The sequence below is a fragment of the Leptonotus elevatus genome, chromosome 9 (genome assembly GCF_054856555.1).
Source record: "Leptonotus elevatus isolate MCC_2025b chromosome 9, RoL_Lele_1.0, whole genome shotgun sequence".
Taxonomy (NCBI): domain Eukaryota; kingdom Metazoa; phylum Chordata; class Actinopteri; order Syngnathiformes; family Syngnathidae; genus Leptonotus; species Leptonotus elevatus.
The window spans coordinates 8335306-8361787 of record NC_141247.1 but is presented as its reverse complement, the minus strand read 5'-3'; the positions used below and the strand labels follow the sequence as shown (position 1 = coordinate 8361787).

The window sequence follows — 26482 nt, the reverse complement described above, 5'->3', positions numbered from 1 at the left end:
CATTTAAATAAGGTGTGTTGGAGGAGGGAAAAATCTAAAACACGCAGGATACTGGACTTCAAGGACCAGAGTTGCCTTATCCTGCAGTGCACTCGTATAACTGTGTCTAGTTACTTGCACCTTTTTGTGTTTTTTTTGCGACTACTGGGTGACCTTCTGGACACTAGTATAACAACTACAGATTACTAGTGTAGGGCTGTAAGAAAAATCTAATTTTCAATAAAAATTTGAATCGTGACATCAGCTTTGATTTAAACGATATGAACGCACTGAAAATGAATCATTTAACCGGTCCCAAAACGATCAAAAAGTTATAAATCAGTTTGATGTTGCTTATTATTTGGCGTTGTTAATAATCAACAAATACAGCTACAAGCTACTTGATCTTTGCTAAGGAAACACATTTACAGCACTGACATTTCGATTAAATGTTCAAACTGCTTTCCTTAAAACATCATACTACTAGTACGAGGGCAAAAGTTGCACTAGTAGTGAAAAATTATTAATAAAAAGTTATTATAGTGCCCTGAATTGTTTACTAGCGTCTTGAGTGTCTAGAAAAGCGCTTTATAAATGTGATGCATTATTATTATTACTATTAAGGGTTTTAAAGATGAGTATCAACTGTTTCCATAGATAGTCATTGAACAGCAACTTGTCTACAACCGACGAGTATATTTACATTATAAATAAACCTTTACAAAGCCATTTTCAATCAATAATGCTACAACTGAAAAAAAATATGTAATTTCACGAGGCAACGTCTGGGGGCGACAAACCGCTCACTGAACTGTAGAACAGTATACTATATGGTCATTTTGGTGTGCAGTATATGAACACTTCCAAATATTTTTATCATAAAATAATTATGGGCTGTCAATCACCATATTCGTATGGCAATCCAGTTGAGAAACGTAAACGCTATTCAGACAGATGTAGAAACGTGACACTTACACATTCAAAATGAGTTGGAAGTTGAAAAAGGGATCCCAAGCCTGCCCCGGCAGTTTAATAACCCTGTCCTTCCTCCCATGTCCTCCCAAAGAGGTGTTATGAGTCAACACAGGAGTCACGGTTTTTATTACACAGTTTAATCAACACACAAAGCTCAAGGAGCCTCTCAGGTAATTCAATATACAGAGGTTTTGTGCAAGAAGAGTGTGTTCTCCTCGCACTCAGAGCCCAAGCCAGTCCCAGAGCCATTTATGATGTTAGCCTCTAAATTTAACAAAAAAAGCAAATAAGAAAAATAAAATAAGCAACCTAAAGAGTTATAGGGTGAGGGATGGGTGGGGTGGGTCAATACACAGGTTGGGGGGAAAAAAAAGAAATTGCTTAAATACCCGGTCCAGATCCTCCACTTTGTCAATAAAGAAAACATGGCAGCCATTGTGGGGGGTGACATGGGGTTACAGATGTCCATGTGTATGTTTATAACAAGAGTCAACATGTATTTAACACAGAGTGCTCTTCAACTCAGTCAGTCGTTTTTCTCAACAGATGGGAAGCAAAAAGGAAACCAAGTATGCCGAGTGAGAAAAATTCCCCCAATTTTGTGTGCCCCTCCTCCCCCCAAAAATGAAACAAAGAAACAGGTCCCTTCAAAGTTCAGATGCTCAAAGGAATGCTTTAAGTGATTGACTATCTGGGGTGGTTGATTGAGGATGGGGGGGAAAAGGGGAGGCGGCGACAACCAAACCTGCAAGGAAACGAAATGAAACGCAGTACGGATGTGAAGACTAAAAGGGCGGGGCACTAAAGAAGAGGCGCTTAAAGTTATTACAATTGCAAGTTGGCTTTTAGTTGACAGGAGGGAGGCATGGCAGGTGGTTGGGGAAGCAAGACAGAAAGATAAAGACATACGGGGGAGGAGAAACAACACATATGAGGGGGGGTAGAGGTACTCTGGTGAGAGAGAGAGGGGGGGGGGGGGCGTGGCTCAACGAAAGCACTCCAATGGAAACCAACAAGATCTTATTTTAAACTTTTCATTTGTTTGTATGTGTTTTTTTTTGTTTGTTTTCTTCTTTACATCTCAAGCTTCCCAAACTTTTGCCGTAGAGCTGGTTGGCCTTGATTCTGCACCACCAACACTACATTGCATACTTTTGTGTCCATTCCCGGGCTATTTTGTTGTACCTGAAACAGACGGACATGTTGACAAATCGTGAGAACTTGATATTTAAGCTCAGTGATAAGTGCCATGCAGAATTGTGACCAAAACAAATGGGCGTATCCTATTTCCTCATAAAATGGCTGCTGAAACACATTACATTACAGATTTATATATCTGTAAAAACGTTAGCTTATCAACTAAATGTACAATGCTGTTGGCATATCTATGCACGTATAAGTGCAGCTGTTTATGTGCAAGTTTGTGTTTTGTTTTGTAAGGGGGTAGACTCGATACGTTTTTTACTTCTTTGTCCTCCCTATTGAACATGTAAGCTGTGCTTAACGATGACCATGTATGTAAAAAAATGCCTTTCTTTTAAATATTTAAATTTTAATTGCAGTATTTCGATTGCTGGTTTATATGTTCAATAAAAAAAAACATGGAATATTTTTAGCTCCCAGTTCGAGAGATAGTAACCTAAAACCGAGAAATATCTCAACACAACAATAAATGCAAACAGATTACTACGGCTGGGTATCGATTCCAATTTCCTCAATCGATTAAATTTCAATTCACAGGAGTTCAGTTTGATTCAATAAAAAAAAAAAAATCTGATTTGATTCACTCCAATTCCATCCGATATAGATTCTTATGGAACATAAATTATTCTTAAATATCGAGGACATGATAAAAATTCCACAAACAAATTCTATATTAAATTTTGCAGAGGCAGTAACTGGTCGACATCAACAAGGATGAAATGAAAATATTTTCAGAATTCTAATATATATATTTTTTTATATAAATTAAAAAGATTCTGAATTATCTTAAAGTGCAATAAGTCAGATATTTCTTACATATAAGAAAGTACTTTAAAATTCATGTCAACAGTAAATTTCAAGAAAACAAGATACAAACAAAATCAGCAGGGCTTTCTGGGGAGCGCTGGTGCAGTGTCCAACGTGCTGATTCGTTGTTCGACCGACATCAAGCCATTGATTACTATTCGATTCGTCGCTGTGGACGGACTGGGCATTTGTAAACTCATGAAATTCCCGATGGCCAGTCCTCCCCAAATGTCAGGTCATCTCTTTCATTATCCATTTATATTATGTATAGTACAGTATAGCAGTGCGGGTTGCAGTCCCCTCTAGTGCTGCAACTTTCGAATATTTTGGTATTCAAATATCCTACAGAAAATTCTATTGAATAATCAGGTATTTGTATAAAAATAATATTTTCACTTGGTGAAAGAACAATTATGAATACAGAATACAATAAAAATACAATTCCACTTACTAATGATCGACCAACTTTCATTTCTAGATAATCAACTTTTAAAAAATTGTGCTTAACAGCACATTATTTTCCCGTCTAGAAAGTTCGGAGATTTTAGACAAATCTCTCTCCATGGATTTTGGAATAACCTTCTGTTAAATAATAGGCAACCTCCCTCTCTACCCACTTTTAAAACACACCTTTGTTCTTTGCCGTTTGAGTCGGCATGAGACTCATCATTGTTTCAATGTTTTATGGTGCCTGTTGTATTTTGTTATTAATGTATTATTTATTGACTTACCTACTTGTGTTATTTTATTTACTTATTCATTTAACCGCTTACAATATTTATTTGGTATTATTTTTGTTTTACCCGTCTTTTTTCCATGACTGATTTTTACTCCATGTACAGCACTTTGTATGAAATGAAATTCCGAGTTGAGTAGTTTTTGGTCTGTGAGACAAAGTGACGTCAGAACCACAGTTGTGATTTTGTCGACCGTCAACTGCACAATTGAGTGAGCTCGGTTTATTTATTAGGAACGGCAACTGTGTTCGGCTGTCAGCATCAGTGTGCAATCATCACATTGATCAGACTGCCGCTGAAAAGTAATCCGATTGGCTCTAGCTGCGGCCGCTAGCACGCTAACACTGTAGATGCCCTAAACACGAGCAACAGGCACCTTGCAATACAATGTCAGTGTAATTAAGTCTTATTTTAGTGCTTCTTAATTGGCGATCGAACGTGATTTCAGGACAAATGGGTTTTGTTGACTTTGTTTGCCGGCAATATTGACAGCAGACACACGTCGCAAGACAAGTCAAGACTTCTGTTGCGCCGCGTCAGGCACAACTTCAAAATAAAAGCGTTCCTTGGTATTGCGCTCCACATATTAATTGGTATGGGAAGGTTTATTTTGAAGTTAGCCTTCTCTCCGCATTGGCGGTGTTTTGCCAGACGTGTCAAATATTCCCCGCATGCATTTGTTTACTTCACTGGATTTGTCATTGCGCCGTTTTAATAACATTGGCTAGTGGCTCTTACGCCGGAAATCCAGCACTGTGCCGGAGTACTTTAAGGCCTGAATCAGCCTTTAAAATTCTATTTTCTTATGAATTTATGGGGAAAAGAGATATTAAAACAATTGATTCATGGTTTTATGAATCGATATTAGGCTCCAAAAGGAAAATTGATTCAATATCGATTATTAATTATTTTTTTTAACCCAGCCCTACAGATTACATTTATACTGGTCAAAATCTCTCAAATTTAACTTCCAGCAGAATTGAACTCTTACTACTTTAAATGCCAACGACATTTTGAATGTTGCTTATTCAAAACCAACTGAATAAAGAGCAAAATGTGAATTTGCAAATTGAAGAACAAACCAAAGAAGCACTGTTACTACAATACAATATTGATATTACTGTGGTTGTAGATGATGTTACCAACCACAAATTAAACCATCATCTCTCCAACTGTCAAGACTGACTGAGAAAACATACTTTTCCCTGTCCGTCTTGTAGATACGGGCGATCTCGGGTACTAAGGGGTCATCCGGGTTTGGGTCGCACAGAAGAGAGCAGATGGACAGGAGAACTGCAAAGGACATTGAAGAGGTTCATCAAACACCATTTGACTTAAATACCATCACGATACTTTACATGTTGTGCAGGCAAGATGACATTTGTGTAAAGTAATATATAAACATATGAGGCACTCATATGTTTATATATTATATTATATATATTATATATTTATTTATATATATTTATATCTTATACATGCAATTGAAAATGATGAAGGTATTTAGGGCTTTAACAAAATAAAATACTCCACCATGAATGTTGGCAGAAAGTCTGGCACTAATCGTAACGAGTATCAACTGCCGCAGCTGACCAGAATGGACAGGTTAGGTATCCAAACAAATATCCTCCATTTGTGGATATGACTTATTGGGAAATAGGTCCGGCTCCCGCCAGTTTGCAAGAGACGTTCGGGATTGCCCTTTCTGTTTCTATTGATCGATCTATCGATCTACGACTGCCATAAATAAAAGCAAGCACTCTGTACAGTGCTTCTTAAGGGGAATAATACCCAATAGATCTGAACGCTTTACTGTATATTGTGACATCTAATTTAACATCAGAAGCAGTATTCAAAATAGGGTGAGGGGGCACTTTATTATTATTATTTTTTTTTTAATCAACATTACATATTTCCGATGAAAAGATAGAGTGGGGTACGAGTATCCGGTTTCCGTTTATTTCAAGCTACTTGGACGCCCTCGAGAGGTAAAATTATCTCATTCTTTTAAAGTGTGTCAACATGGCTTTGTGAAGTAGGCATGTAATATTCAATAGGTCGGAGTTGGTGCTTTTCAGGGTGGAAATGTCATGTGGCTTATTAAAGATGACGAAACGGCTCTTCCAGCCAACTCTGTGATGTGCCAGCCGTTATGTGCAGAGTTTTATTCGAACATGTTTAACGGTGAGCTGGTGCAACAATGGAGATGCAAAGTTGATACATTCAGGAAGACTATTTCACTACGGCAACATCGAATCGGCGGTAGTAGTTTGTCCGTCTTTCTCTCCGTCTTGCTCTGCTTGGCACACCGGCGCAGCTTCGGCCACACGTATCACAAAGCTGCGGTTCCAGGGATAGATTTAAAAAAAAAAAAAAAAAAAAAAAAAAAAAAAACTACTTTCAAGCCGTGGGAAAATGTATCCTCATTCTGCAGTTAGTACAACATGTTTGTCATTATTTTCTTATTGTTTGTCTTTTATGTTTTTCATAACCTCAATTTTGCTGCATCTGCGTCATAAAACGTCTCAATAAAGGCTTTCTATTCTATTTTATTCACACTTTCTTGTGGTCGTTTTTGTGCCCTATAAAATTTGAGTTGAGCATCTCAAAAAGAAGAACTACAAGTCTTTATACATACAAAATTGCATGTACCGTATTTTTCAGACGATAAGTCTCACACTTTTTCATAGTTTGGTTCGACAACTTATACACAGGTGCGACATATTAAAATTAGAGCACGGACTGGTCTGGCACCAAAAATCTCCGTTCCTAATGTGTGGTGGACTTTCTGCAAATTAGCCAGCACATTCTTTCCACCGGCAGTAGTCATGCATTACCGTCAGTGGCCACCTAATTTATAGCTTGCTAAACAATGTCTCAGTATTGCACCAAAAGTATATGGCAACCACCAAAAGAAAGTAGATGAAAATGAAGCAGAAAAATAACTAGAATATGAAGAACTGTAGTCATGGCAACTTTTGATTAGCATGTGGCGTACACCACAAAAAAGGATTTACGATTTACAGCACTAAACGGCGCAATAACCGATCAGGTTCGTACATTAGACAACAATGCAAATCGGGATTCTACAGTACTTCAGATAAGACATTTTAAATGAAAAAGAAAAACTTTTCTGTAGTTAAAAGCGAAGTTTCGCCCAACTCCAAACTCGTTTGCTGCCGTCAAAATGGCGTACATTCAGAGACTCACTGACACCAGTCAGTGTTTGTGCTCAGAGAGACCGAGCACACTTCCCTAACGTTAATTACCGAGCGCAGCCTATGTTATAAAGCAATCAGCAGTTTGTGCTTGATTTGTTTCGTTCACTTGTACTGACGTTGCACTGGGCTGCGGCACTCCTTTTTTGTGGAACTCTTATTTAAAGAAGAGTTTAGTTGAGTAATAAACGAACGGCACATTTGAACAATGCTCTGAATTTCTGAACGGTTGGAGTGAAGCAGTGCACGCTTGGACTATATTTCCAAATGTACCCACAAACAGGAAATAGAGGATTTGGGGGGAGAACCCGAGCTCTGAGCTCAGTTTTGTAGAAAATACCCCCACGCTGTATTTTTGAAATTCATTTGACCGATTAATCATTATTGGCATTTTTTTGCCAACCGTGTATCTTAGCATTAAGAGCGAAAAGACCTCTGGGCTATGAAAACAGCTTTGCTTGCTTCTAATAAACTGTTATTGTGCAGCGATCACAATGTGTGCATACGTTTGCTTTGAGAGTTTGAAGGTCAGCACGAAAGCGCCTACCTTTGGAGATGGTGAGAGCCGGAGACCACTGTGATCGCAGGATGTCAAGACAAATGCTGCCGTTGCTGTTGATATTTGGATGGTAAATTCTTGTGGTAAATGCAACCTAAAGAAGACGGACCCAACGAGGTCAATGTGAGGCAAGAGAGACAGAAAAGCCAGGTTTCCATTTTTTTATGTATTCCTGTCTTGCATACCTTTGGTGGTTTGAAGGGGTAGTCTGTGGGGAAGTGGATAGTCAAGAAGAAAACCCCGCCTTGGTAAGGACTGTCATTCTAATGCAGGAGACAAAAACTTACTGTAAGACATATACAAAGAAGCTAAATGGATGATAAATCATGTTTGCGCAATCAGCGAGTGAACATGTCAACATGAAAGTGACCGCTGAGGTGAATACTTACAGGCCCCATTATTGTGGCTTGCCAATGAAAACCTGAACGAAACACAGAGGAATTGATTAGGAGGACACAGTAGTTGGGGGTAGAACATATATATTGTTTAGGAAAATGTATTTACTTATGGTGCCAACCTATTAGCATTTGCCTTCAAATATCCCCTTGACATTTGTGCACGTGTCACTCTCACACTATGGAAGTCTACCAGTGAGACACTCATGGCGCCAAAAAGATTACCAACATTTTGGAAACAACGCTTTACATTGCTGGTAATATGTCAATACAATTGCAACATTTTTGAGTTTGTTGTGTAATTTGATTGTGGTGTCCATACACAAGGTAAGGCTAAATACACCACTATTTAATAGACCAAACGGGGGGGGATGAAACAAAGACCCAATTCATTAATGGCTTGAGAAAGAAAACAAATAAGTTATTACAACAATGCAAACATATTACGGAAATGTCATTTAGAGCTTTCTTAAGGAACACAATTTCAAGCCTGTGTGTTAGCAGCTGAGTTGTAGCAATTAAGCACGGACTAGTTGGTATGCTGTGGAGGTGCTCAGCTTCCACTCAGCCTCTCCTAAAGGCTGTCAGTCTGTGAACTATTGCCTGATGCGCAAGTAGCCTCAGCTCAAATCTGCTTGCGCCCGCCTAGTCACAAATAAATAAAAGTATAGAGAGAAGCTGCAAAAAACACACCACATTGAACACATCATTCAAAAAGACACATTAAAAAAACTAAGGGAGGAGAACAAGGGTCTCTTGTTGGCCACATAATTAAATGATTGTATTTGTGAGGAGACTGAGGGCTGCAAGAAAAAAGACAACTGCAGCAAAACAGATACTGTGGAGATTTAATACTGCAGCATCCTTTATTTTTCTAATTTCTAGATGTATATTTCAGGTGCTACAATGCAGTGACGATGATGACGCTACTCGATCAAAAAGTGACTGAAAATGGCTGACTTCACCCATATGGTTTGAGTATCGTGCAGCTGAAAAGGGTCACGTCACTTTACTGTACCATATTGCCATATTGATATCGCCAATTATCAACCAATTTGATGTCATACAGATAAGCCAGATAATAAAGACATCCCGCTGATGATATTAAAATGTTGTGGTTGTGGTTCAAGTTGTGCCCAACCTTTCCTCCTCCTATGGTGGTGTCGCATATTTGTGACGTCATAAAGTGCGCGGCCTCGTGTTCACAGAAGAAGCATCATGGCGACACGGCAGTCGCCAGTATGGCTTTACTGTGGCTCCCCAAAATGTTTCCCTGCAGTTTTTTGTTGCATTTTTAAAACATGACTTTTGTTTTGGGAAACTCAAAATGAGTTACTGTTTTTTCTTTGAAGCAAAGGTATCAATAAAATTCAGCTTCATGGTGCTTTACACAATGTTTCAATGTAATGTACATGTTTGAAAAACGCCTTAAATGTATTCAAGTTAATTTTGCAAACAATTATCTGCTTACATATCGGTTATTGACGTCGACACTTTCTAAGTTATTGGTTTATCGGTATGGGTTGAAAATAGCATTATCGTGCATCCCTATGCTAATGAATGTTAGTGTATGTTTACATTTTATCAACATAGTAAAAACAAAATGTTTTTTTTGCTGGCTCTCTTCAAAAGCAGGTACAGATATCGAGCCTGTTCACAGGGCCCTGCAGAAAAACACTTTGTATAGAACATCTAACGCCCAATTCACACTGACTGCGGAACGGCCGCGGTGCGTTTTCCGTAAGGCCGCCGCACGGACTGCAATTCACACCCCGTGCGTTGCGCGAGCTGTCCGTGTCTGGAAATCAGCACCCGCCAGATCACAAGATCACGCTTGTTTTTTTCTCTTAAATGTCCGACTCATGTCCATGCTATGTAGTTAGGTAGCTTCTCTCCCCAAAAATTTAGTTTGCAAACGGTTTTATTTTGAAATGTACCAGATCTACCTTGATGCATGACTTCCTGTCCGGCTCGTGTAATTTCTTCAGCTTCATGAAAATCCGCATGCGGCGTCCAGGAAAAAATAGAACGCTTGCGGAAACCTTCGGCACCGCATACACAACGCACTGCAGCTGGTGTGAATTGACACGCAGACTCGAATGTTTTTTATTCCTTGCGGCTGCCGTACGGAAAACGCACCGCATCCGTTCCGCAGTCAGTGTGACTTGGCCGTAATACTACGCCTGTATATCTTCCCATGTGAATCTGCCTTTTGCGTAACTTTCATCGGCATATGTGACGTAATTGAGGACTTTGGTAAGTAAAGACACTCCACAGGTTACAGAAGCAATATAGTGACTGTACAATTAAGGAGATTTATTTTAAACAACCAAAACTACACTGCTGTGTTCCGATATTGTTTGACTTGACACTTAACATTATTGTTCTTTGTGTTTACAGCCAATTTAAATGGGTAATGCTACAGTTTGCACACCCATACAAAAATCCAGTACACCATTTTTAGCTGTTATCAGTTTAAGCCTATGTGTATTTTGTATTTAATGTATTACAATTTGTTATTTTTAATCAGCTGATCTATTGTGAAATTTCAGAGTCATGTCTTTTACAGACTGTCTTATCACAGGACGCATACTGTATGTAATGTTTTGTTGCACGTTTCAATACATGTCAACACCGCATCTGATCATCCTTTTCAAGGCCTGTCCATTCTAATAGCTTATATTCTTCAGTTCGCCTGCGCCTGTGCTAGCTGTATTTTTCCAAGACACTCGTCACGACATGCCCCTTGACGTATTTGACATGTGTTTCCCTGTTTAGTTTTGTAGCACATTTCATTCACTTCAGCGGCTGCTTCTATGCTCTACTCTTCTGACTTGGAGTGGCACACTCTTCCGCAATCATGAGATGCATCTGGTGCAGATATCTCAATGAGCGGGTGAAAACAGGTGAAGTGTCAATATCGGAAATTGACAGAAAATTGATACTGAGAGGGTGGTAAAAGTGACTTCCAATTATTATTATTATTATTCTGCTGCGGTGTTGAAAGGCACTTGCCAAGGGAGTATATACCGTCACTCAAAGGCGGAACTTGTAAAATAGCAGCCAGACCAACTCCTTGTGATTTTACATTTTTTGAATCATTCTTTGCTATTTAACGCTGCACGAATACCACTGTAAAGTTGCATTATTTAAAAAAAAAAGAGAGAGAAAGAAATCGAATTCAATGAAATTGTTGAAAATTTGCTAAATCGGGAAATTTAGTTGTTTTTCTGGATTATTAAAAGCTGTTGTTCTTATGTTCTGTTACATCCTAATGTTATTGTGAGTTGTAATTTTGCACAAGTGTCAGAATTCTGGATGGGTGGTTTACAAGACATGTTTTCAATAGCTACCAACTACTTAATTGTGGCATTTAAGCACAAACCATAAATGTTAAGTTTATGTTAATACTGATTTAAAATCAGCATATATTTTTGTTGTCTAAACATTTTGCACAGGAATTATTTTTTAGTAAATTAAACCTTTAAATAAATGCTTATTGGGTTTATTAGATCAAAATTCATTAAAATCGTAATGGTCCTGAATGACTGAAGAACACAAAAAAAGATAAATCAAAATTTTATTTTGGGCCGTATCGCCCTGCCCTAATTCTGCGAATATTTATAGTTACTAATATAAATTGAAACATTATGGATGAATTTACTTTATTGGTGCCACTTATGTCATTTAGTGACATTTTTGGTTCGTCTTGAACTGATCTTATGAAGAATGCAGCCATTCTGCTTGCAGATAAATGGACAGAGCTAGCAAAGTCCATACACAACAGTGCATGACATATTGAGTGGTCACTAACCGATCAGCCAGTTGGGTTGATAAGTTGCTTGTTGCACTTGTATAATTAAATACATCCAAACGCAGAGCATTGTGAGTGTTGAATTTGAAATATGCTGTTATTTTAAGACTTAGAAAACTGTATTAATTACTTCCAGTCACTACTTTTTTAAGGAAACCCTGTTATAATAGAATGCAAGTCTTCACTGAACAAAAGTATAAACACAACAATTATGTTTTTGCTCTCATGAGCTGGACTCAAATGTCTAAAATAGTTGATGCACCGAATATTCGGCCACCAAAAATGTTCAGTCGAAAATGGCTATTTTTGCCATTTTCGACATTCGGCCAAAATAAAATTTAAGCCAAAAGAATCTTGTCGAAATAGAATGTTGTGGTGACGCAAGCAAAAAAAAACAAACAAAAAAAAAAACGCTGCAAGCAATTGAATTAAACAGCGAACGCGGGGTGAGTTTCTCTTCTTCTCGCTGGCCTTTTACCGTGTGAGTTTGCACTGGTCGGTCGCAGCAGCTTCCGGGGCCATTACGCACACCGGAGGTGAGGGGCGTCGCTTGGTGAACAACATTTAAGCGGATCGAAAAAAGACAGAACTGCCGTGTGCTGCAGTACAGGTGAGCCACCCCTTCTCCTGCAGCACCCCCCCTTTTTTTTTTTATAAGAGCCCCTTCGAGCGCTTCCACTTTTTCACCGGCAACCCCGTGGCCGTGCTAAATGCTTTAGCTAATTTAGCTAGCACTATTGCTATCAACAGTTTTAAACACTGAAACACTTACCGCTATTTTCGGGTGGTGACAGAACTGTACAGGACTGTGTGTGACTTTGCAGTCCGTTCCCGAAGTCGATTAGCTGGTGCGAACAAATTTATTTATTTTTAAACGTTGGTGAATATGTGAATGTGCCGATTTTAAGTGCACCGCACCTTGTCCCGTTGCACGCATCCGTGCCCGCCTGTGTGAACTACATTGGCTATAAAGTGCAATCGCACCGCCAGAAAATGCTCAACCCTCATTTGGTGTTTAATGTACCATTAGCCAACATGTCTGCGGTGTGGGCTCATTTCAATTTATATTGTGCTTGGTTAAAATGCCAGTGCTAAATAAATATTTTATAACAATATTATAATTTTAATAAATTATAATAAATGCAATGATAGTAAAAATTGGCATAATATTTTTTCCGGCCGAGCATTTTTCATTTCCTCTAACTCTTATTTACAAATCTATCTAAATCTGTGTTAGTGAGCATTTCACCTTTGTCAAAATAATCCATCTCACCTCACAAGGTGTGACATATCAAGATGCAGATTAGACGGCATGCTAATTGCACGGCTGTGTAACAGGACCTCCACATCTCAGGGAAGTTCATCTGCATGCTCCTCATCATCATCGGGGTCTCCACCTGACTGCAGTTTGTCGCCATAGCCGACTTGAGTAGGCGAATGCTCACATTCGATGGCGTCTGACCCGGCGTCTGACCCCCCCCACCCCCCCTCCCCAAAGCAAAACTGCACATTGCAAAGTTGTTGCCAGCCTAAGGCAAGCCTGTGCATTAATCATGCTGTCTGATCAACACCTTGATATGCCACACCTGTGAGGTGGAATACATTATCTCAACAAAGAAGAAATGCTCACTAACACAGATGTAGACAGATTTGTCAACAAATATTTCAGGGAAATTGACTTTTAGATCTTTAGAGTCCCACTCATGAAAAATGGGAGCAAAAACTAAATTGCTGCATTTATATTTGTGTTAAGTAGTAATAGAAAATGAAGTGTTGTGGACATTTGACTCTTGAATATGGTAGTATTGTGGTAAACGTACTGTCATCTCCTACTGGTCCAGCAGAACACTGGGCTGGGGGATCCCGTGCGAAGTCATTCAATTCCTAACACAAACAACAACAATAGTAGAGAAGTTAGTTAAGTAGAAGCAAAATCAAATGCATTGAAGGTTCAGGAACTGGCCCTTGTAACATTATTTATAATACAAATCATCTATAAATAAATCAAAACCTCACATTTTACCAGGTTAATCCTGGGTACCTGAAGCAAAGGTTTTATTAAACAATAGGGAGAATTGGAGGGCTGTAGCTATGGAATATTTTAGTACTCCAGTATCCAACTGAAAATTCTATTGAATAATCAAGTCAATAAATCATGTTTGATTGGTTAAACAACAATTATGAATACAAAAGACAAAATTGTACTTAATAAGGACGGACCAAATTGGATTATTCTTTATATCATCAAGTTATTTTGTAAATTCACATTGTGAAAAGCAACCAACTGTATTTTCCTTTCTAGAAATATTTTCAGTGGTGTATTTTCAAACATAAACAAAAATGTTAGTTTAAACTTGGTATTTGCTGTATCAAAAACATACAAATTATTTTAAGTATTAATAGCCTCTGTGCAACTTCACTTGAGTAGCGAGCATTTTAGCATGCGGTACAATAATACAACCGGTTCATAGTTGTGCATGTATGATCTTAGACTAGCTGACAAGGAGTAAGACAAATATTCGTACTACAAGTTTTGGAAGAGTTCAAACGAAAATGAAGACACCTCAAGAGAAAACAAATATTTTCATCATTAGACTAACCCAACTAAATATCGCCACTTACAGTACGACAGTTGCAGTATGTTACACAATGACAGGTGCCTACACTGAGCAAAATTTCACAGTACAGTTAATTATGGTCGCGTCAAGCATACACTGATAATGAATCTTCATCGTCATCTTGATCATGAATAAGTCCCAATTTTGACGGTGGTCATAAATAATTAAAAGACCTAGCCCTCCACAGGGCTAATGTTATGTTAGTAAGTTTACATTAATATTAACCTCACCAATATTCATTATGAATGTTATCTTATTACGGATGCCACACGGCTTCATACTAGGCGGAGAGGAAGGTCCGTGTTACAATGATTACAAGTCAGAGCTGGCCTTGCGTTTCAGTCTGAAATGCTCCCACACTTTTACTATCTTCCCATACCGTCAAACAAGTCGCTTCGCTTCTGCCTCCGACTTCCTGTGCGTAGGTGACATAAGCAATTTGTGCTACTTCAACACCTGTTTGCAGTTTTACTTTTCAATTTGTTTAAATGAGGTCCAACTGGAAAATCGTGATGCAAACCTGCTTATTTGACGCCATGTGCACATATATATGGAGCGACTTGTAAATAGGTTTTAAGTGTTGATATGTTACTTGCTTATGCTGAATGCAAAAACTGTGTAGAACAATCAAAACGTTTTTTATTTTCTTCATGTGGTCAAAGACATTTGAGTAGCCCCCTAATTATTACAAACCTTCAAAACAGGTGGTTGGTTAGGCGTAGTAACCATGAACCAGAGAAATTAAGGCATTTTGATATAAATACTGACACAAACAAAATAATTAAGGAATGGCAGAAACATAGGATATCTATTATTGAAGTCCGATGTTGTTTATGGTCCAAATGTTACACGCCAATTTATATTTACAGTGGCTTTTGAAAAAAGTTTTAATTTTACTTTTGACATGTAAAATCAGATACAAGACACATTGGCAAAAAAGAAAACAAAAAAAAACAATGGAACTGGAGTATGAACATAGCATTTTGGGAAAGGGCAGGCAATAATGCAGCTGAAGTCTTAATTTTGTTTGTTTTTTAAGGCACAGTATTATAATTTAATGTTGTCTCGATTTTGGCTTATATTTTTCATTTTGGCACATCCCTATACATACTCACGCACACACTTTAACGCTCATAGAGGACATTTTGAGATGATGAGATTTACAAGATTAAATTGTGCAACAACAAAAAAATCACATTAACAATTACAGGTTAATGTAAAAAAATGTTTTAGCTCTGTAAAATGCATACCTGCTAAGGGTAAGCCTACTTTTGCCCACCCTATAGGACTTAAAACATTATCATTGAAAAGTAAAGTTGTTGTTTTAGTTATAAATATGGTTTTGATGAGGATGTCAAATCCAGTAAAAACCTATACCAATTCAAACAGAAGTTCGAAAAAGAGTGCTAGAAAGGTGTGATAACAAAGATTGTAAATAATAAATTATTCTGAAGTGATTTTTTTCCTTTTGTTATCTTGGGGGTTAAGTCGGTTGTAGAAAGCTCCAAGTGTGGGTTTATTTTTGTTTTACTGCTGTTTTCATTTGGATGGAATTCAAAAAGCTATACTTCCGCCATCCCAATTTTAAACCAGAATTGTCTGTTCTTGTTGGTGGCATTGTTTGGTTTTAAATCTGCAAAAAGAAGATTAATTTCACATAAAGTGTTTAGTCTATTCAAATTTGCTACACACTGAACACGCAAATGGTAATTGGGCATTGCTAATTGAATTATTGAATGACCGCCATTATGCAATAGTTCTAGCCCAGGTATGGCAGGTAGTGCCTGTGACGAAACAAAGCACCCTGAGACAATTTGGGGAATGAGTGGCAACAACAATGTTATTACAGACATGGTTCGAGTCAACTAGTTGGTTGTGTTAGTAGCCGGCGCAGCTGTACAAACGTTAGCTTTGCGTCGATGTTAGCGAGGGCATCTCCTACAACATCAACACGGAATAAGATTTACGGTGGGCGAATTAAAACTACCCAGACAGTGACCGGCTAATATTATCCAAGGAACGGTATGTCGTCGTCCTGCAGCTCGCTCACTGTCACTAGCGACATCAGCCGAACGACGCGTGGGGCCTGCTAACATCATTTTTAGCTTTCCCACGGTCGGATTCTATGTCGACGGAAAAACACAAACAAACGTACAAGCTGTGGTTTTCTTTTCCCGACACGACCTCGTAAAACACAATTCAAGGTTGCGCACCGTCAAAGTAATGTGATGAAAAACAGCACAAGCATAAACTACTTTAGCTGACATCCGTCGTCGCGTCCGGACTGTCATGAAAATTGCAAACGGAATACATCCGTCCATATTTACCATTACATTGGTTAAATCGTTCACTTAAAAAGATCCAAATGAGCGATTTTGACAATAATTAGGCAAACGGTAGGGGTCGTTGATAGTGTAGCTCGCTTTAGCATAGCCGCTAGGTGAACAACTGTCAAATGTGGAGTCACTCGTATGAACAATAAAAAAAAAAAAGTTAGCTAGCATCGTATTTTACTGGGAGATTTAGCAAGGCGATGCGATTGACGGCAAGCACAATTATAAGCGACTACAATCAAGTTTCACATTAGTGTTCATGTGTTAGCTTAGCTCCATCAGAGGGAAGCATCTAGTTTATCATCGTTAGCCAGCCACCGGGGCAAATTAAGATAAGCAGGGTGAATGCAGACCGAATGCGGTTCATGCAGTAACGCCATAACGACGTTAAACAGCCCAACATATGGCGATTAAACGTGTTAAATGTAAGCCTGTGAAAGATAACCAGCCACTGGAAAGGGCGACTTGAGTGTAAATCGAGGTGGCCCGTTAGTGATACAGAAAAGCGGCGCTTTGCTCCAGACTCCAACTCTCGTCGCTGGCTGGCTGAAGGCAGTTATCTACAAAGTGCAGGCCAGTGACGACCATTTGGACAACATTAAACTATTATGCGGAGCGTAATACTGCCAAAACGACTTGTCAGCTATCGGACAACATCGAAATGAAATCTCCAACATAACTGCGAAATCCAGGGCCTCTGCGCTCACTTCCTTACCTTGTGGATTCTTTTCAGAGCCATTGTTGTGCTAGCGCTTCTGCCAGGGAAAACGTGCGGTTAAAATGGCGATTAATTTCAGTTCGTTGATAACACGCCGACGTAATTATTATAGAACACGACTAGAGGACACTCAAACGATCGTAGATCGATACTACAAGGAGCTACCTACAGATTTCCGACTCGAAACTAAACGATAGAAGGGGTAGACCCGCGGTCCTTCCTCCTACTGCAGCAGCTACCAAATCACAGCGGGCCTGTGCCCACACAACAGGAACAATGGCAGAATATCCGGCGGCGCCCTTTCACAATAATACATCGACCTCTGCAAAAAAGCTAGAGGTTGAAGTTGACAGTATTTAGTTGTGACTGAACAAAAACATAAACGCAATACTTTTGTTTTTTGTTCCCATTTTTCGTGGGGAAATCTAGTTTTTAGTTTGATGTTTTGATTATTCTGGTGAGGATAAGATGTTCAGAAAATGGACGGATTGATTTACAGTTCAACAGCCGTAAACAAGTAAATACAATGACCAAATATGCCAACTTCCTCACTTCTCCAAGTCTGCCCCTTTTTGCCTCATATTGGAAACTGGCTGCATTGTACACAGAACACAATCATTATTTTATCCAACATTGTTTCTCCACACCAACGCCACAGGATGCCATGTTTGTTGTTGCTGTTTTAGGACAGCGTGTGTGTGGTGTGGTAAGTAAATTTTTGACACCGCTCGGCTGTCGCAATGCCATGAGTGGTTTCCAGTTCAAATTTACCAACTTGAGCCAGTCGCTTCGCCACAATTGTGTAAATCGTGCATCGTAATCGTGAATCCTTTCAATACTACGACAAGCTATGCTAACTGACCAAATGCTATGCTAATAAATCACTAGCCTGAAAATCGGAATAAAGATGCTTGCAAAACACTACTACTCAAACTCCAACTCGCTAAGGAGGTGTGTACGAGACTGAGCCGGTAGGTGGCAGAGCGACTACGACATATTGTACAATTGACGTGGTAAATCCCTTCTCGTCCAATGAGAGGACAATCAGCCAAATTGTGTTATCCCAGTGTTTAACCCGAAGATGGTGCCACACAGACGGGTTTTGCCCCAAATTCAAACAACAAACAAGCCCTAAAATGTCAAAAATAATGACCAGGACATGAAGACCGCATTAGTGGACACCTGTTTATAGTTTATCCGCCCAAAAAAAAAGTTGATTTAGTGTTGAGTATCCTTTTTAGGGCTCCATTGAGGCGATACTGGGTAACTGACAGTAAAAACTCATTTTTACTTTTGTACTTATTGCATACTATGTACTTCTTAATTCTTAATTAAAGGGCAATGTGTGCCATTTAGTGATGAACTAATAAAATGCAACGGTTTTGAAGCATGCACACTACGGTGCCTCAGAGAGACCACACTTCAGCCTACCGCCACTTACTACGTTATGTATGTATACAAAATCAAAAACATGTACGTTGATGTGATAGATTTTTTTTTCATATTAGTGATATTAAGTGGTGTTTTTTTCATTTAAATGAATAAACATTGAAAAATCCAAAATGTAAACACTATGCCTTTAGTGCTAACATGTTCATATTTCTCAACTAGAACCCACAAACTACAGTTACTTTACTTATTTTGGAAGTCGGATTGTGCTTTTAAAAGTGAAACAGTTTAACTTGGGACGAGAGACCCAGGCTCCATCGCCTGTATGAATGACTAGAGATGAAACAGCTTGAAATATTAGTCACCAAAATTACCATGTCTAGCAATATTATGATGCTAAATGGAAATTAAATAAAACCTCAAAATCAAAACTACACACTTTAAAGGTATTACAACAATTTTGTTTTGAATACAGATCAAATATGAAGACAGCAGCACCGTGCTCTTTTTGCATATTGCTAGCATTGGGTAGAAACTTTTCTCGGAACAGTTCTCGTGTGTGTGCTTTTTTTTGTTTACAAATTACTGACCAATATAAAGGCAATGTATTTCACAATTGGTTGAACAAACATGCTGTTTTTTCGATCTCCTGCTACGTGATGATTTTGGAGGTACATGCCGATTCCGCTCGACACCACTTATATTAGAAATATCAAACTGCAGCAACCAAAAAGTATGTTTCTGCATGTAAGAACTTACTAATACAGCATTTTGAGTGGTGATCACAAGAGATGACCGCAGTTTTATAAAAACTGAAATACATCCACACTTACACTGTTACACACATGCACAAAATTGTTGGTACCCCTTCTAGTAATGAAAGAAAAACACACAGTGGCCACAGAAATAACTTGAATCTGACAAACGTTTTTATTAGTTAAAAATGTGGGACAACACAATTATTTCATAAAACAAACTCCTATAATCAATACGCAAAGTTTTGTATGTTCTTAATATTAGGTACTAGCACTACAGCTAAAGATTCCCTCTTTATTCTTTATTAGGATGCCTCATGCATCTTTGTAGAAATGTGATGCATCATAAGATTTTGCAGATATGTACCAGCAGCAGAGTGTTCTATCAACTTGCATATTACATTATTAGACCACACTTCACAAGCATAACACCAATGTCGACATTAGCTAAGTTTGTCCCCTTTGTGTATCCGTAGCCTTCACGCGATTTCGGAAAGATGGATCTTACCACTCGGAAACTCCTAATTACAACTGAGTCCTGTTCATGTGTTTTTTGTTGTCGAAGTGAAAAAATAATAATCAACCATTCAGCTTAAATATTATGTCAATATCATGAATAGCAGTGACTCAGAGATTAAGAAGGTTTTGTCGTGAAGGGCTTTACTTTCAGTTGATTATTGATGGCTCTGACCACATGATGCAGACAAATCGTTGAGTAGCACCCGGAGATATAAGAGAAAATTAAAAGTATTTTTCTTAGCAATGAAATGTACATGTAGCGCTCCTCACAGACTTATTGTATTGGTACAACTGTATGTCATACACGGTGGCGTTTTCACCGTAGAGGTAGAATAGAACATAACGAGAAAACACCCACAGAGAAATCAATGCATTCAAGTTAGGTGGCATTAGTGAATCATGGCAACGTAAGATGGCCGCCGGTGGCTCCACTTTTCCCAATGGCTATTTCACGTCAAAATGTACGTTGATGTGATAGTACTATTTTTTTGTGCACATTATTGAAATTAATAGTGGTTAAAATGAACATTGGAAATTCCAAAATTTCAACATATTGTCTGTATTTGTAGCGGTATAATTTCAGTGTGAGTACATTTTCCAGTTCTGCTTAGCAGGTGTTTGTGTGTGGGGGTGGGGGGGGGGGGGGGGTAACCGTAAACCTCCACAAGATGGCAGTATTAGTCCGGATGTGTATGTTTGCATCTATGTACGTAGTCCCGCGTGAGCGTGAATATGCGTGGGAGTTCCTTTTCTCGCCATTCCGGGGTGTTGCCTACCAGCTGCACATCATTGCTTTGCAGGGGCGTCGTTGTGAGGTAGAGCCCGAGTTTCCTGCAGTCTATACACCCATATCCCCTTAATTCCTATACAAACCTCAGCATCTTCACCAAAACAAATTCGGGATTCAAGCATGCCGCCAGAACAGCAGCGAACAATCCGTCTCCCCAGTCCCCAAATCTCTGCAACAACCTCTGGTTTTCCCCGACCAAGAGAGGACGGAGACTCCGCCGAGTGATGCCATTACAGCAGCCTACACGCGCGCATATCGTCGACACCTGCAGCAGGAGGACCCGAGAACACCACAGTGTGTGACAGATCAAAGACCCCTTCCCCCCTTCCCTGCACACATAGCCCCCCTCGCTTCCGACCCCCAGGATGTCCAGCTGCAGCGCAATTCCCGCGGACCGGCTGATCAAATGTAGGCATGGCGAATGATGAGGCCAGCGACGGCAAGCGTACATTGTGTGCACACTGATACAGATGTGACCATCCCTCCCCATGGAGCACGCGGTCTCGTGGTCATTCCTGCTTGTTATTGAAGTGTGTCTTCTGCCCAGATTTTGTCATAACTGTTTTTATTTGTTTCCCTTATTTCCTCAGTAGAGCTTTACCTTAGCACCTTATCATTTAATAAAGTCACGGTGCATGTGCCTGCCTCTCAACCTTTTCGGAGAGGGAGGGCGGGAGATGAGAAGTGGTGGGTGGGGAAGTTTGGGGGGGAGGGGTAGCGGCGGGGGTATCCGGCGCCACACGACACAATCAGGGTCTTCCCCTCGTTATTCTATTAGAATTCACTCCTCAGCGAGGCAATACCCCATTTTCCCAAAAGAGGAGGGGTGGGTGCTCTTGCAATGCACGGGCTCCGTGGACGCGCACTACTCCTAGCGGTGGTTGGCTGTTACTGAATAATACCCTCCAGAGTCACCCACGGAGTGATATAGAGGGAGGCACAAGCCAGCGAGTGGGAGAGATGAGCGTCTTGTTCCAATGAAACGACAAGCAGTGTGACGATGACAGCGAAAGGCAGACATAAAGGTAAAGGTAAAGACTGTCTTTGCGCGTGTTTTGTTGTGCGGCGCGTATGTGGTCACGGGGATGATGTTGCGACGACGAGAAGAGGGAGGGAGGAAAGGATGCTGCTACGAGGGGCATTTTACAACATTTCTGCCTATCATATGCTGAATTTTTAACGTGCACGTCATGTTTGTGCGTGTGCGCGTGTCTGCTTATTCCAAAGGCTGACCTACATCGGCGGTCTAGTTTTATTTTTAGACACAGTCTAAATTGCAATAAACGCTAGGGTACAGTCAAAAACTTTTCCAGCCCGAGTGTGCAGCATCCTTTCGTGTTTTCCCCTCTATAAGCTTGACATTCCCACCGTGGCCCTTTAAACCCCCCCACGGCCGTCTTTTGGCGGTGGCCTGCGCGTTCGAGAGTGGTCGCCGCTCCTCCAACCTCCTCCTTGGCTTCCCCTCACGTTTCCCTGACGGTCAAATGAGAGACAAAATGGAGTGAGAGGATGCGCTGGTGGGCTGCAGATGAGAGAGAGCGTCGGCCGCCGTCAAGATGACGACGGCGATTCGTGCCGCGCTAATGGTGTTATTGCATCATTGGATTATGGAATATTTCATGTGTTGATGATGAGAGCCGGGAGAGGGTGTGTTGGTGCTTTACGCGTGGCTGGGGTCTTTGCACGGGTTGTCGTGCGTATGCAACCACCGCTACAAGGCTGACATGCTTTACGCACACACACGCAGTCTCTGTCACATACGACGATGCCTGCACGGTCGACCCACTCGTAATAAAGTCACAAGGTCTCTCTGCCGGAAGAAGCGGAGCTGACAGCAGGACGCGTCGCTCGGGCATGCCCCGGTATTCCGTGCGTGCTCAGAAGGAGGGGAGGGTGCTTGCATTTTATTTGTATTTTTTTTGCACGTAGACCTTTGGACTATATGTGCATGCACCTCCTAGTTGTTAGGTGTGTGTGTGTGCACAGCTCCAAGGCACGCTAGCGCATGTGCACGGAAGTTGCTGGCATTTCTGGGTTCCCTGAAATAGCTGATATTATTGAATGGGTTCTTCCCTTTGGAAATATTGAGGATGAGTGGTTGCCTCACAGAAAGAGTGCTTCTGGCAGGGGCGTAGTTGAGGGGAGGAGCTGAATGGGGATGCCCCTTTCTGAATGTGTCCCCTCTCCCTCCCTCTTTACATTTTGTACACATTAAAACAATTTCATTCTCTTACACTTTTTTTTGTTCCTGAGCTGCATCGAAAGTATGAGCAGCGAGGGTGCAGACGACCACACACAATTACACTGGGCAAAGGAGACAAATGTAAGCCGTCTGCTTGTCATGGAGTTTAAAAAGCAAAAAACAAAACAAAAACAACCAGTTTGCCAGTTTGGTTATTTACAGCTGATTTTAAAAGTCTACACACCTCTGTTCAGAGGCAAGGCTTTTATTAAATAAAAACGAGATCAACATAATTTCAAATGTTTTTGCAAAATTAAGCAATCGCATTCAAACTCATGTTAACTCCTGCTACATTTAAACGGCCTCTAATTTACCACAAATAAAGTTCAGTTGTTTTTGCGTAGGCATCTTTCCCCCCTTTCGAGCATAGCCTGAGGGTTTTGCGCTTACACTGACAGCTATTTTGAACTCTAGCATCATGCTTTGGGACTATTTTTCTTCAGATAGAATCGATGCCTTAGTCAAAGTGGATGGAACAATGACAAATTCCCAATAATAGCCAGTGTAAGCATAAAACTTTCTGGCTTCTGCAAGAAAGAAAACAAAATGTCTAAAAAAGCCTATGGAACAGTTGAATTTGATTTGGGATTAATAAAAGTTAGCAGGTGTGTGCTGACTCCCATTAAACAAAAAAATTAATGTGATTGGTTAATTCTGAACACAGCCATATCCCCAGGTATAAGAGGGTGTGCACACTTCTGCAATCACATTGCTATCTCAGTTCTTTTCCTTTATTTTATTTCCTATTTAAAAAAAAAATCAATTCAGTTATAAAGGTTATAGGTCACATCAACAGTGGAATATATTTTTTCACCAATTTATGTTTGTCTTATTTCGTTATATCCAAAAGAAAACCCATGACATTTAAATAGGAATGTGTAGACTGTATATCTAGTGTTGACAATTTATCCTTCCCACTACTGAATTGATGGCTACGCTCTGAGTTGAATTTTCATTAGCAAGTCTGTCGCAGTTATGAGTGTCAGGATTCGAAATTCAGCCCTGGTTTTTCAATGTGGAGATTGCACCTTCTCCATGTACTTGAGTACATTTTCTTTTGGCACTTCAGTTTCATCCACATTCCCAAAACATCAATGTTAGGCAAAAATGTCCAAAGGTGGGAAATTTGTGAGAGTGATTTTGTTGTTGTCGTTGTCTTCCTTCAACTGGTTGGAGAGCAGCCCACAGTCTTGCCTTAGTGAGTTATTGAGTCATGGCCACCACTAAAAAATTGATGGCACTGTCCCTGTTGGCCCAAATGACATGACATCCATGATATATGACGTTCTATATGCATAGTAGAGTTTTAACTTGCATTTGTGTAGCGACGACACGTTCATCAGTTTGAACATTACATTTTTATCTTTGCAGTGTATTAAATTAATAAAAGTTGGAAAACATTCGTAAATCATTTATTTTCTAACACAGTATCTTCATGTATATATATTTTTTAAAACGGTTTAAATAACTTCAATGGAATTGGGGTTTGTAGTTTGCATGTTCTCCCCAGTCGAGTAACATGTATGGCCTAGCGTGGCAGAGAGTACGCGGGCAATATCGACAGTCTGCATGTTAATAAAACCGAACAAGCCAGTGAAACCCGCTCAAGCGCAGGGAAAACATGGAAACTCCACATAAGGATCACTTGACTGAGAGTCATTCATGCTAATCACTACTTTGTTACCGAGACATTATTTTTAACAAACTCCATATTTTTGCTATAGGTTCATTAGTAACATGGCAAAAAATGGTGGCCTACTGTGTTTAATTGAAGACTTTTGGTGGCCATTTACATAGTTTTGTTCATAACGCCTGAAAACATTACCCTAAAATAAGAAGACGTAAAAATTACTTTAAAAAAACCTAGTGAAGTTTTTTTCAGTAAGAAATTCTAAGCAAATTTTATGATAGTTTTGAGTACATTTTACCAGTTTATAAAATAAATAAATAACAACAACAACAACAACAAAGCTACTCAAGGGTTGAGGAACAAACCCACAACCTTCAGGTTGGGAGACAGCCACTCTCCCACCTGAGCCATGCCACTCCTGCTGTGTGTTAGTATGTAGATCATGTCGGAAAAAACCTTTACTAGTTTTTTTTAAAGTAAATATTACTCAGTTAAAAATATCTACTTGAGATTTTTTTTTTTAATGACAGTATTAGTTTCATGATGGTCTAAACGGGGCATGTGAATAAAAATGTCAACTCGTTTTGAACAATGACACACGTGATTTCCATAAACACTGGAATCAGTAGTGTGTGAAAACAGGGCATACTTGCCAAGTGAAGATGTTGTCTATACGTTAACATTTTTAAATGACTACTGTTGTCTAAATGTACCTACATTACTTACATTACTTCAAGATGTCTGTCGGTCCTGTGATTGACTGCTGATCAGTTCAGGACCTCAACAGGAGTGAGCTATGACAAACTCTGGCTTCTTGCAGGGTACTAGAAAATGGACGGACGGATGTTTATTTCCTCCTCTCCTGAACTGACTCCCCTTCCCATATACCATCATTACGCTCCCTCTGTGTTACAAACATCTGGGCCACCAGAGCTCAGCTGCCTCCACATCAGAGCAATTGTGCAGCATATACCCTTATGCATTAGCTATAACAACACACACACGCACACATTCACCGACAAACAGAGCAACACCACAAAGCAATTCATCACACCTGGTGAGAATGATTTAACGTGTTTGCGCTGAAGGGGGGCCGGCGACATCAGTCACACAGACAGCACTGTTTCGGCGAGACTGAGCTGGGTCGTTCCCATGTTATGGATTTTAGTGCTGTTTGTCAGATGGAAGTGCTCGGAGATGGAGCCAAAGGACAAAACATACCCGCAGGAATGGACAGAAAGTGTGGGGGCGGGCGAGGCGAGAGAGCGAGGGAGAGGCGACCGTGTGAAAAGGCCGCGAAGGAGTCTTGCCGGAGCGAGGACGGCAAAGAGATTGATCTTTCTGAATCACAACTCATAAGAATGATCATTCCTGATGTTGCATGTGAGGTCAAAGCAAGTAGTGACGCTATTTATTTTGCGTTTATTGTTGTAGAATAACGTGCAACTGAATGGCATCTAGAGACATATTCCTAGACATTGGCTAATAATATTACACAAATTCTGTAGTGTAAATTTGACTCTATTAGAGTAAATTTTGACTCTATTTAGATAGGAACCAAATAGACTCCGTTTTAGAGTAAACTAAGATTTACACTAGGAAGAGAGTAAAAAAAAAAAAACTATGAGAATAAATAAATCTCACTCAAGGGTTAAGGGTTCGAACTCAAAACCTTCAGCTTGGGAGACTGCCACACGACCACCTGAGCTATGCCTATGAGTTCGTTCCTATGTTGAGTCACTTTTATTTTTTATTTATTCCAATTCTTTATTTTACTCTCTTCCAAGTGTAAATATTACTC

The 26482-nt window shown here is 39.8% G+C and overlaps 2 protein-coding genes across 3 annotated transcripts in view; one reads left to right on the top strand and one right to left on the bottom strand.

The window, feature by feature from the left end:
• Positions 1-1063: 1063 nt before the first annotated feature.
• On the bottom strand, positions 1064-17620 carry LOC147168275 (ubiquitin-conjugating enzyme E2 D2). The gene is made up of 7 exons (XM_086084667.1): positions 17354-17620; positions 13508-13571; positions 7868-7899; positions 7664-7741; positions 7467-7572; positions 4901-4994; positions 1064-2139 (listed from the first exon to the last, which is right to left on the bottom strand). Exons 1-7 carry the CDS (start codon positions 17375-17377, stop codon positions 2094-2096), a joined length of 444 nt encoding a protein of 147 aa, XP_085940793.1. The 5' UTR covers positions 17378-17620; the 3' UTR covers positions 1064-2093.
• Positions 17621-21543: 3923 nt separating this feature from the next.
• The window catches only part of LOC147168274 (protein phosphatase 3 catalytic subunit alpha-like), a 37286-nt gene continuing 32347 nt past the window's right edge, over positions 21544-26482 (top strand). For both annotated transcript variants that reach the window (XM_086085665.1, XM_086085664.1), the window contains exon 1: positions 21544-21834. In XM_086085665.1, the coding sequence (XP_085941791.1) occupies positions 21810-21834 (25 nt within the window). In that variant the 5' untranslated portion in view covers positions 21544-21809. The remainder of the gene's footprint in view (positions 21835-26482) is intronic.